We start from the raw sequence: 12,642 nt of genomic DNA, 5'->3' as shown, positions 1-12,642 counted from the left end.
CCAATACCTAAAGGTCACATATTGTCAATAACATCATAACTCAGACAGTATTATGGGATACTGTCACAAATGTCAAGGTGGACGCAATTTGTACGATGTATTAATTCAGTGTTATATCGTAATTTTCAAAAACTATCCTCCAGAGAGTTTCTCCAGGCAGAGTTATTGAGGTGGAACATTTCTCACGATATTATGTCGTTTAATTTGGTAGTGATGTCATATATCATATCGGGCATAACAGACCATGAGGATTTAATTAAGATATTGGTTTGATAGATGATATGTGGTGTTTGGTATGGTGAAGTAGATTGTGGTCGCATTCGAAATCAAATTGGAAAATAGCCATTAATTTTAGGTTTGACAGTTTAAAGTTAGGCCAAAATTTCAAGATCATAATTTTACTCCTACATTGTAGGTCTCAGCAACAGGAATCACTCGGTGCGGAGCGCTTCAATCAATTCACGATGTTTTAATTTGTTTCCCCACCTAATGTGTTTCTTGCTCCTTCAACGTGAGTCATGAGGAGTTTAATGAGATTAATTTCCAATCAACACCATTCAAGGAGAGAATTAACGAGTCAACAGTGGCTATAAGAGCTTGTTTATGAATGATGTCAATGATTCCATACCAGTTTCTCTTACACAGTATCGCCACTTGGGCTGTGATGGCACAGCCAGAGGCCCCCCCCCCTGGTCCAAGTGAACTCCTCTCGGTGGATATGTCTTAAAGCTGAAATTCATTTTTAAGTCAACCACCAACTGCCTTTTTTTGCCTGGAAAAAACAACCTCTCCACCCATTGGCTATCGTGTGTTGGACAGGTGTAGGTGAGAAGTCAATGGAACTTTGTTTGCAAATGCCAAGGAACCACTGTCTGACACCAGTAACAGCAAATTCCCTTTTCAGCTTGTTTTAGTTGGGTAGGCCAAGCTTTAATCCGGTGCTGGATGCAGTCACTCGTCAGTTTAAGAGAGAAATCATAGACGGTTAGAACCAAACATGACCATTGTGGCTTATTCATGGCATGCCCCCCCCCCCCCCCCCGCCACATGATAGAAACCATCTATCCACACTGCAGCATCATTTCATGTGCTGAGCCATGTTTAATGGCTTCAAGAACATGCGATGAATTAATCTCAAGACTCCCGGAAAAACTCTACTTCTGACACTGATGGTGCTCATGTGTATAAAACAATAAACCTCTTGACGCTAATTTTGCAATTTTAACTGATGAGTCAAATGCTGGTTTTCATTCTTAAACACCTCGAATGCAATGTAGCATATATTATACTCAGGTCCTTGTTTTCGCATAAAGGGTCTAGTTTTTTGACCCAGGTATAGACAGTGGGATTGAGTTGCATGTGCCATTTTAGAATCGACGGAACGATGCCATCACTAAAGGGAGTTTTCAGCATGCTTTGTCCAGATCACTTGTTGTCTTTGAGCAGACACACCCTCTCTATTACATTTGTAGACCAGGGCTATCCGGGAAATGAAACACAGGCCTCGGAGATGAAGCACTGATTGCAATATTGCCCCACTCGGACAGCCCTTCATATACTTCATCAATGTTATGAAATGTGAAAACGTGATTCATGTCCACGACATAAAATAAACACTTGCTACAATAACAAACATAGAAATCAATAAAGAATCACAGATTTCAAATAAATCAGTTCATCCAAAATCGATAAACATGATGTGGAGATCGATCGAAATCAGCTATTTATGACAAATTATGTAGGTAGATATGGTTTATGTCATGCCTGTGAAGGAATAGAATTATTCAATGAAGCATTGGTGATCTTGACAACTGTCAGATTTGTATTGATTTATAACTTTGACTTTTAGAAAAACCTACTCACCACATTTTCCATAGTATTTCACTTTGATATCCTTCATCTGTAAACATGAGGTCTTCTTGAGTTCACACAGGTTCTTGTAGTCCACGCCATTCACACCACAGACTGGCCAACTATTCATACTATCACCGTAATCGTAACATTTCTCGATACACTGGCAGCGGGCGCTGAACCCATCCACCGACGGCACACACCGCGCACCGTTTTCGCATATTTTCTCAGCACACGGGTCCTTTTTATCTGGAGGATAAACATAGCAAGAGTTTGCATAATGTAGGAACAAAATTATAAATTTTGTTAGAAATCGTAATCTGACGTTCAGCATCATGATTCAAAAGCATGATGTATCCACAAATATCCAGTTAAAGTATCCGCTGTGTATTCAAAGGGGCTCGCGCTGAGAGTGAACAGTGTGATTGCACCCATCCCTTATCAGGTTGCTCTACTCCATTAAATATTAAAATCCACTGCTATATTCCGCTGTGAAGTTCCCCGACTCAATACAAGCTAACGTTATGAGTGATTGGCTAGGTGTAGCATCCGCTAGTGAGTTAGCTTTGGTTAGCGACACGCTACGGTTGTCAACGACACTGCCCAGTGTCAGTATCGAATACAGAACAAAGTCAGTGACTGACATCAGCTAACATGACCAGGCTATTGGTGACATTGCCTACGGTAGCATGGCTTTACCATCAGCTAACATTGGTTCAGTGACAATGACAGATACATGGTTGTCAATGGCACTGCCTGTGACGCTAGAGGTGACATTTTATGGCGTTAACTGCAATTACTGCTAATAGGCTAGGCTATTGCCTATGGTATCGGTGGCGAATTTCAAAAGTGCAACTCACGAGAAGTTGAGGGTACTTTTCAGGGGTGGTTTGTTGAAAATGGCACCTGCTGGTGCCTGCGGTGATTTCCAGTCACCCTAGGCGTACCCCAGGTGTTGCGATTGATAATGCTGCCGAGGACCTTTCTTCCGATAATGGTCTGGACATACTGTGTCATTTATAAGAGTTGGCTGGTGGCCTAATGAATCATGTCACAATCATGGTTTTGACATCAAAACCAGTGCATCAAAACAAGGCAATGTATTTCAACATGAAACAATACTACATCATGTACATTCCAAATAAGTTGTTTTATAATAAGTAAGACACTGGCTCTCAACGATGCCACGAGATAGTTATCTTTGAACCTGGGACGAGGTAACTAACATCACTGCGCACCTTTTCTACTGATGATGTCGCCTGTCATGCGGCATGCTATGGCTACCAACGACACAGCCATATAGCTGCTATCGACAATGTTGCATAGCGCAGCATGGTCTTCTATTAATGTAATTAACAGACAAAGGAAACAAGTTGCTATTAGTGTATGAGCACACTGATGTGAAAGATCACTGTCAATAGATGCTAATGTACAAATGACAGAATGGCAGGACGTCATGCAGGTTCATCATTCTAATACTCATCGGGTTCAGGGTCTTAACACCTCCCCAACATGATAAGGATACTATCCTTTTCCCAGCCATTCTGGTTGTGAATTTGTCCACAAAAGACCGATTTGGAACAAATTGAAACTACAGTGGAACCCAGGTAACGCGATCACCCCGCTATGACGACCAAGAATCGCCAGTCCCGAATGGTTTCCTCTCTAATTACTATTACACGGTCCCCTGTAACACGACCACCCCGGTACCCAGACCACAACCACTGGATTGGGCGGTCCCAATGACCAAATTCACCCCTCTAACCCGACCTGGACTCTATCATCAATCATCGATGGTATCATCAATGGACACACCCAATCAGGTTTATAAAGACCACCATGCCATCTAGGATGCCTGTGCTAAACTAAAACCATCCACTGAATTCCATCGCTACCGTTATTAGGAGTCGGAGTTCTGCCACGTTCAAATAGATGGCAACATCAATATAGAACCTGATAAGTTGGGTGACTTTTTGCATGGGATAAATAAGTCACAAACTGGACAAAATTAAGTTGTACTGATTAAGACAACAAAGGGATCATCTCTAAATTTCCCAGATTTTCGAACCAACGCTTTTTACTCACGACAATTCCCAGTATGCTTGACCTTGATCCTCTTCTGTTGGTCACAGCTCGCGAGGCGTAGTCGGCACTCGTTCGTATAGGTGACGCCATCATCTCCGCAGACTGGCGTGAAGATCGTGCCGCAAACCTGGTGACATTTGCACTTGGCTTGGTTGTCTTTCTCAACACAGACGGCACCGTAGGCACAGTAGAGTTTCTCGCAGGGTTCTGGAAGAATGGAACATCATGGAGTGAGTTCTGCGATGAAACTAACGCATTTCAAGCAGAGAATCACCTCATGAGCAACTAAAGCTGTATTCAGCTGAGGGGATGGTCTTTTCGGGACAGCAGGAGGAGCCGAAAAGTGCTGTCAGGTTGCGGGACATAGGTCTATATTCTACAGGGATTCAGGACAAGCTGAGGAGAAATCCTTTATATGATGACAGGATGAACTTGAGATCACAGGATGCAGATTTCCATACATATTTAAATGTTTTTCAGTAGAAGCAGAAGATTGCTTCAGGATTCTGCCAAACCTGCTTCTCCGGCTGACACCTAAGATGGTGAAGTGGAAACAATTGCCTAATCTCCCCCATTCGAACACTAGTTTGGAGACATCCTTCCTGCCCACTCACCAACCTGGCATGGCTACCACTTACCTGGATGGGGAGATGTAAGCCTTCATCCTCTTTGAACTCGAATAAATCTACCATTCAGCTTGGCTGTTTGACATGACCCCCATCTCATACAGTTTTACTCATAACACCACTGATTTTATACAATTCTCTATATTCGATGCAATTGCCCCTTCTCCAAAGACACATGTCTGCTTTGTACGATTCTTTTTCGACCTGAAAAATCGATGCACTATACTCCTGGTAATAGCGTGCTCCTTTCCTTTGATTCAATAATCAGCCTGAGCGTGGTCAATCCTTCGCTAATCTTGACCGGGACCAAGTAGGTTGTTCTAAAGTGCATGGCATGGCTGGGAGGTCAGTGGTGTAGTGATCATCGAAGGTTTACCGTAGGAGCCTGCACAGGATGAAGCCACACCTCCTGCCTGACCTGGTCAATGATTAAGGGAGGCAGTTCCCTTTCCAAGCAGTGATTGAGGTAATCACAATAATCGCGTTCATCGTCGTGATGAGGTGTATAACTGTTAAGAGGCTTTCGATCACTGCACGGAGTTCAGTGGCGTCGTGATTATACAAGGCTACAGTGTGATTCTGTTGTTCTAATTACAACATTCGACAACACGTTGTTAGATGCTGCATGGCATGATACTGATGACCTGCTTAATCACTGTTGGTGGAGGCGGTTCCTTTCTCATCAGTCACGTCAGTGATTGAGGTAATCACATCAATTGATTTGGGACCCTAATTGAGGGGGAGCACGCAATCACTGCAAGCAGAGACCAGCCGGCATAGTGAGTATATAAAGCACTGGGTGCAGGGGTGGATCTCGGATTTTCGGAAGGAGTAATTTGTCGGGGGCATATAGACCAAGTTGTTTCTCGCTTGCTGCTGTTACGAGTAGCCAATTGATATTCCTGACGATCCAAGAAATTGGTTCACAGGACCACCTTCTCATCACCTTGACAGAGCGACTGGTTAGATCTGCCAGCCGATGTGGCCGAACCAGCCACTATTTGGATCCCTAATGGGTCATTCATTATAATGGTCAGCAGATAGTGTCAACCCGAACCGGATATTTCTCAAAGTTGACTGGGGGCTCCAGCAGCAATCGGGGGCAGAAGGCAACAATGGTCTGCTGGTGACTGATGGGTAGTACTCTCAGCCAGCAGTCAACAGGTCCCTGGTTCGAACCCCACAGTCAACTAGACACTCACAGCAGGTCTCTTTGCTTTCCTCCAACCAGGTGGATAGCACAGATCAGAAATGCTCAGGTTGTCGTGATGATTGAGTAGCTCATTCTATATGTGTTGAAAGGTTTTAGGATAGACCGGGGTAAAGCAGTGCAAAGTTGGGTAATAACTTCAAGATATATCGTATTATAAACCCAAAATTTAACATGTACGGGTATGTGGACTGCATCACAATATCGCTCTGTCACTCAACTGATAACACTTCAGTTCATTTACTCTGAGCCTCTTCCCTCCCATCTGCGAGTTGTCGCTTGGCTTCGCTTGGATTCTGAAATGGTTCAATACTGACAAAGACAGAAACTTTTGTGAGATTCTACCTCGCCTGGATCCACACCACTTGCCTTGTGATTGCCACATCATTTGATACAATTACGTCTGAAAGGATGTATCGAAATTCAATATGATCCTTTTCAATGCTGCCCCAATCAGATTAGACCGCTATCATGACATATCTTTCTCGACTGGTGTGAGTGAGATAGTGAATCAATACTCTGAAGACAGAATGGGAAAGTCTGATTTATGACACGGATGATTTCGATGCGATACAACATTTTAAGATTTTGATTTCAGGTGAAATCTGACATTGTTGCCGAAGGCTATGATTTATGTTGAGAGTCTGACATGGTTTGATGGTTCTTGATGTAATTGTTGAACCTGTTCAGATTATTGTTTTTATCAAAGCTGAAAAAGTATTATTGGTGGAGCGAATAATCTTAACATTTACAGACAGATGAACCGATGATGTACTGTTAATCCAAATACCTGCTTTAAAGGAGGACTTTAGGGAGATTGGGTCAAAATAGTGGTCTTCAGATGACAAGATTCAGAATCAGGCGCCTGGTTTGTGTTTGACTCCTAGTTCAAGTTTAAATGGTCTCAATGTACCTTTAGATACGAGAGACCCCTATCAGCAACTTCATGCAACTTAATCTGACCTGCCAGGCGCTTGCCTACAGTCGCCCTTTAACTCACAAATCAAGGCAACCTTCTGAATATGTATCATACTTAACTAATGCCCCCTAAACCCAATCACGACTTGGCGGAAATCATATCCATACCAAATTCTAATCCCCTAGATTGATTATCTGATGCAGAAAATATAGTATAAAGAATCAATCCATCTTAGAAATTACTCCGATCGAAATGAATTACTCCATGTTGGTCTGCAGGGGCAAAATCCATCTTTACCATGTTCACTGCACCAGAAATCTTTTGATGAATTTTATTTCAAGTTAGTGGGTCCATTAAACCCTTGTGAGACCCGAGGCAGGACATGTGACATGATCTACGCTTGTAAGGCCCGAGGCAGGACATGTTACATGATCTCTGACAGAGACTGTCATTGATAAAAACGTAGAGACCTTTGTTTGTGATCTCTGCAATCTGTTGCGGGATGGAAGTTCCCACTTTGCTGAGACTACTTAGCCATCATCAACATCTCCATCGCAGTCATCCAAATGACAGACCAATAATGTCACCTGAAATTTCCCACACTTGAGTATCATTCACCGTAATGATAAGGTATCATCTGGCAGAATGAGGAATCGCCAATGCTAGGAGAGGCCGGGGTTGGCATGTATCAAGGAAGGTGTAACCTTACTGACACAGGGACCTCGTATCATCTACCCCGACAACACGGCAATTTGGAGGAGCAAAAGGGTGACGAAGCTGTCAGAATGGGAAAGGAATGGTCATTAGCTATGTGGGAAGACAGCCTGAAATCTATCCTTCTGGCATAGTTTAGATAAGGGATAATCATAATGACACAGAGAGCTTTGGGTCCGTGGTCATCTGCGGGGAAGACAGCCCGTACCCTATTGGTTTTTGTCTGATAACAGGTAATCATAATGACATCGGGCTCTTACTGCGCCGTCTGACCAGGGACCAATTTGGGATGACAACAGAACGACAGGATGAATTAGCACCAGTCAAATGGAAGAGGGCAAGAGTGTCATTACTTCAAGAAATGACAGTTAGGATGACCTTCTTTGCTGGCTTTAGATAGCAGGTTAACATAATGACACATGGACTTGTACTGTGCTGCTTGACAAAGTGGTGGGAGTACTTTATGCTGCGTGATGGTGTATATGCTTCGATAATGAACGGTGAAGCATTAAACATAAGAACTTTATGAATAACCTGAGACTTCCAAGTTCGTTCTTCTCCGAGATAAGATTGCTAGATAAGCCCAATCTAGCAAAAACACTCACAGGTACATCTATCTTCTCTGATACAAATTGGGCTCCATATTGCATCATTACTTTCCAGTTATCATCAATTCCGTGCAATACTACCGCTGGACATTTTACAACCCAAGCAATTTCTGCTCGGAGATGGAAATGACAAACTAATGTCTGTGGCGTCATATAAATCCTGCTATCGCTGACAGGGGCAATTATTGGTGTAATCTCCAGACGAAGGAGAATTAGTGGGATATTCACAAGGAAGGTAGGGCAGATGTGTTTGACCTTGGAATCGAGCTTAGATGATTTCGGAGAACTGGGACTGGGAAAGAGTAAAAGAACTCTCCTTGTCTCTGCCTTACCAGGGCAGTCAGCGATGCTTGAGCATGCCTTAAATGGGTGATTTCTATTGCTGGCACCAATGACCTTGTCATGACAACACGATGATTGCCATTGGAAAGTGGCAGCCAATTGGTGGAATTGCAATCACACGTCCTATTGTCATCACTACGTTGCAAGTCACAGCCATAGCAATCGCTTGGCGTGAAGGCATTTCTTCTTCATTCAGAAGCTTCCGACATCATCGTGCTGATGTCTATAAACTTGTTTTAAACTGATAAAGGAAAGAGCTGAGACATGCGCACCAAATGGAGGTGATGAATTTCTCCGACAGGACGAAACCCGTACTCACTACTATGTCTCTACCCAACCAGACGCGTGGCCCCGCCATCATCGCACTCAACCATAAATCCCATCTCTGCCACCCCGACCAAAAACGATCACCTTCCCATTATGGCCAAGATTGCGATTTTATCCGTATGTCGTCCATCAGGCGGGAACCGTCCATTCAGTATGCTAGACATTTGGGCGTTATTGAGCTGGTGGACACTTTCTCTGCCAGGTTTGAAGCACCCCTGAGGGAGGTTCACTATCTAGTTGGAAATATGGCGGTAAATGGAAAGATGGCGGTAAAATGCGCCATGGAATTATTCGCCGACATTTGGAAAGGTTTGGGGAATTTGATGATGAAACTTGGGGATTGGTGCAATTACCAGGTATTAACCCATTCCCTGTGGAAACTTTCGGTCTGCGGATTTTTGATTGTACTCACTTTGTTTTGGCGGAGGACGAGGCACGTAGGGAACATCTAAAAGAAGAAGAGAAGAAATCACGATAAGATAGATTTTAACATGATAAGTCAACACATATTACAACTCCACAAGTTTGTGTTTGTTGACATTTGAAAAGTTGTTTGAGATGAACTTTTACATACACACAAAAGGTTAATGTAACAATAATCTTGGTTGCACCAGAGACACTTTAGATAAAGAAATGATGATGGAAACAAGGAATTGCCGCTGGCTTGGAGCTAGATATTTTCTACTGGAGCCAATTTACGATTCTAATGAACCGCCAGGAGAAATGATTTAACTTTCCGAGGAGGAAATTATGCCATTGTACACTACTTGTTATTTCCCGAGGTACTGTCGTTGCCAACTTGCATTTCATCCTTTATTTTCAACCAAATTTCACAATACACAGGTTGACTAGAGAGATGGTTTCCTTCCCAAGCCAAATGTACCAACACTTGGTCAACTGCATTGTTCAAATGTCGCAGAGTTGCCAAAATAATGCTTTATCATTCTCTGAGGAAGAGGTTACAATGGATTCTGTGGTTTTAACCTCTTTATGGACTCTGCTGTAACGTCCTTCTGGCATTCTCTTAACAACTTGCTGAAAAGAACGATTTGCAGTCGTCGTTCCTTCTGGGCATTTTACTGGCCACTAATAGTCCTTACCGTCACCTTGGAGAAACCACATCTCACGATCAAACGAAGAATAATTTTCTCCTGCATTTTGTGACAATCGAGAAAATTGGCTCCGCTGGAAAATATCAGCCTTGGAGGAGTTTCCTTTCTTTCTGTAACCAGAGACTCTTGACACCTACTTTAGAACTGATTCGAAAATGGCTCTCGCATGCAGATCCGGGTTTATTGAGGGTACAGTTTGCTTTCTCGTCATAAATGGAGATATGGCGCGCTTAAGCTGGGGGATGAAATGAATGCCAAAAAAATCATTTCTCATGGTGTTATCACTAAGATAACAACAGTGCTTTGAATCAATTGACTTTGAATATTTCTTGCCAAAAACTACACTGTTAGGGATTTTTGCATCTTTTTAGTTTTGCAAACAAAATTTTCACAAATTTCATTTTGGCCGATTATGAAATTTTCTCTTTTCCAATCAAGTCATGCAAGGCCTAGTTTTAGAAGACTTTCCCCACGAGAGATGTTGACCTTCGATGCAAGTAATGAGGCCTCCCATGGGCCTCTTGATCTCTCATACCGCTAATTGATTTCCAATAAGTTCCCATATAGGGCTCCCGAGGTGTAATTCATCTTCCCTGACACCACTTCCTGTCTGAATATCAATGGTTAATCGGAGGAAGTGCTGGTGAAACAAATCAATTTCCTGCAGCATTTTTTACATCTTTTGCACAAGGAAATGTCGTTATCCATCTTTGAGGACTGGAATAGGAGCGATTCCCTGCAGATGAAGTGGAGACGCATCTTGAGCCCCACCAGCCCTTAGTTACTTCCATAGTCTCTCCACCTCTGACAATATGTTGGCAATAAATTCCATTTCCTTCTCCAGAGAAAGAAACCACTGACGTTTTTTTCTGACTTCAAACCAACCTAACAGTACCACTTTAAATTTCTGTTTCCGCAGGGGAATCATAGCATGCAATAGGTAAAGGAGGTACTTCTTTATGAGGAGGGCGTCCCTGGAGATGTTGGAAGTTTGATTCTGTCTCGCAAGGGCAATCATAGCGTACAGTAGCCGAAAGTGGTACTTTTTCTGAGAAGGGCGTCCCTGGAGATGTTGGAAGTTTAATATTTTCGTTTATCGCAAGTTGCAACGACGAAAATAGCTGATCTGTGTGCACTTAACTGGAAGACACAGATAGAACTTAAGTGGCACAGACGCCAGCAAAATACATTTTGAATTTCATGGCGTTAAAAACAAGTGAGCCAAACAACATGATATAAGTAACGCTGTTATCCACCACCCGCATTCTAGCAAAACATCTATCAAGAAAACGCATGTTTACTAGAAACTGGGACGTATCGGTGTTCAATTACAATCGAGCCTACTCCCAGCAAATTAAACGACTAATAGGATCAGTGAGTGACATGCAATATCTTTTCTACAGGTTGTTGAAGCTGTGTTAGTATCATGCTAGTTTATCACTTTCACATGCAATGTTATTGTTGGAGTATCAGTTTCCATCCGAGAAAATAGTGAGGTGCTTGTGCAAGAATCTCAATTTCTAAAAGCTTGATTTCCTGACTACACAGACCTTAAGCAAGGCTAAGCAAACTACTTCTCTGACTCTTGAGAAAGCACCACTGCTGACAGATGTTGCACATACCTGACCTCCAAGGTAAATCCTTGACCTTTCATATAAGTCAATGTCAAGAAGAAACAACCACAACCTCTTAGGTAAGCTAAGGTCTAGGTTACACACACATGACCTCTAAGGTCAGCTAACATTTAGGTCAAACACCCACAACCTCTATGATGAGCCAAGGTCATTGTAAGATGCCTTCGACCTCTATTGAATGTCAAGGTCACCACTTACCCTTGGAATCATTCTGTGGCTTGTTAGTATATTGCTGCTTATGTTTAGAGTAACCGTCTGAAGAATATCAAAAAAAGTTTTTTGAACCATATATGAAAACAGTTTTGGATATTGTTGAGAGGGTGTATTTACAATCTTCCTGCAAAATGATAATAAGGAAAGAAAAAAGTTTTGAACTGAGCTTTCAAAGACAACACGCAGGGTTGGAACAAATAATGTAGTGTTAAAGGTCTTGATGGCAGCAGACCTTTGTGTCACAACCAAGGACTGCTAGGTTTTCATTTGATGCCAATGTCCACTTCGAGAACTGCAGTATTTTATGGTTTTTGCACTAAATAACACTCCATTTAAAGATCATTCATTCCGTATCATTGGGTTAATCTAATTCATCCCGACTTTAATCACACATCAAGCATACCAAGAATCCTATGTTTCGAATATGATAAGGAAATCTATGAAATCTAATAAACATCTGTCGGAGAAATCCAATTTGAAGATCAATCTTATTTGCTTCTCAATAGCAGTAATATTAAAGGAAACCTCCTTCTGGCGTGCGCCTCAAATTAGGGGGGCATCTCAAGAGGGCACCTTCAGCAAAAGGCATATATTGGCCCTTCCCAACAAATATGATAAACATGATATAAACCTTTATTATAATCAAGTTTCAATCTCTCAGTTTGTCAAATATAAATGGATATTCTTGAGATTGATTGGGGAAGTGAAGCAAATCTGTACATGGAGGGAATTGTGCTTTCTGCCTTTCAGAGAATAGTACAATTGAAGACATGGAAGGAGTGGGATTATAGTTGACAGAAAGGGGACTAATCAAGTGTTTGAAATAGTGAAATACAGGATGGGGCTAATCCAGTGTTGTGAAGAAAATGAACAGAATTTTGACTATTGATTTCCACTGTCATCCTTTGAAGGTAGATGATGAAGTAAATCAAAGCAGATTTTCTGATCATATTTACGTCCTGAAAACCAGTGACATTATCTATAAGAAAGTGACATTATCT

At 42.2% G+C, this 12,642-nt stretch overlaps 1 protein-coding gene across 20 annotated transcripts in view; it reads right to left on the bottom strand.

Moving 5' to 3' along the window:
• Positions 1–12,642, bottom strand: part of LOC135496773 (agrin-like) — a 149,911-nt gene that overhangs the window by 90,230 nt on the left and 47,039 nt on the right. For 17 of the 20 annotated variants that reach the window (XR_010448719.1, XM_064786284.1, XM_064786270.1 and 14 more), the window contains 4 exons: positions 11,627–11,683; positions 9,095–9,130; positions 3,937–4,143; positions 1,864–2,100 (listed from right to left, as the gene is read on the bottom strand). Coding sequence is in view for 19 of the 20 variants with exons in the window: in XM_064786284.1 (XP_064642354.1) it covers positions 1,864–2,100; positions 3,937–4,143; positions 9,095–9,130; positions 11,627–11,683 (537 nt within the window). In the remaining variant the exon portion in view is untranslated. The remainder of the gene's footprint in view (positions 1–1,863; positions 2,101–3,936; positions 4,144–9,094; positions 9,131–11,626; positions 11,684–12,642) is intronic. The other 3 variants (XM_064786276.1, XM_064786277.1, XM_064786281.1) reach the window with 1 other exon arrangement.

Source organism: Lineus longissimus, chromosome 12 (genome assembly GCF_910592395.1).
Source record: "Lineus longissimus chromosome 12, tnLinLong1.2, whole genome shotgun sequence".
In the NCBI taxonomy this organism is placed as follows: domain Eukaryota; kingdom Metazoa; phylum Nemertea; class Pilidiophora; order Heteronemertea; family Lineidae; genus Lineus; species Lineus longissimus.
The sequence above is the reverse complement of the archived record's forward strand: the minus strand, read 5'-3'. Positions and strand labels throughout refer to the sequence as shown.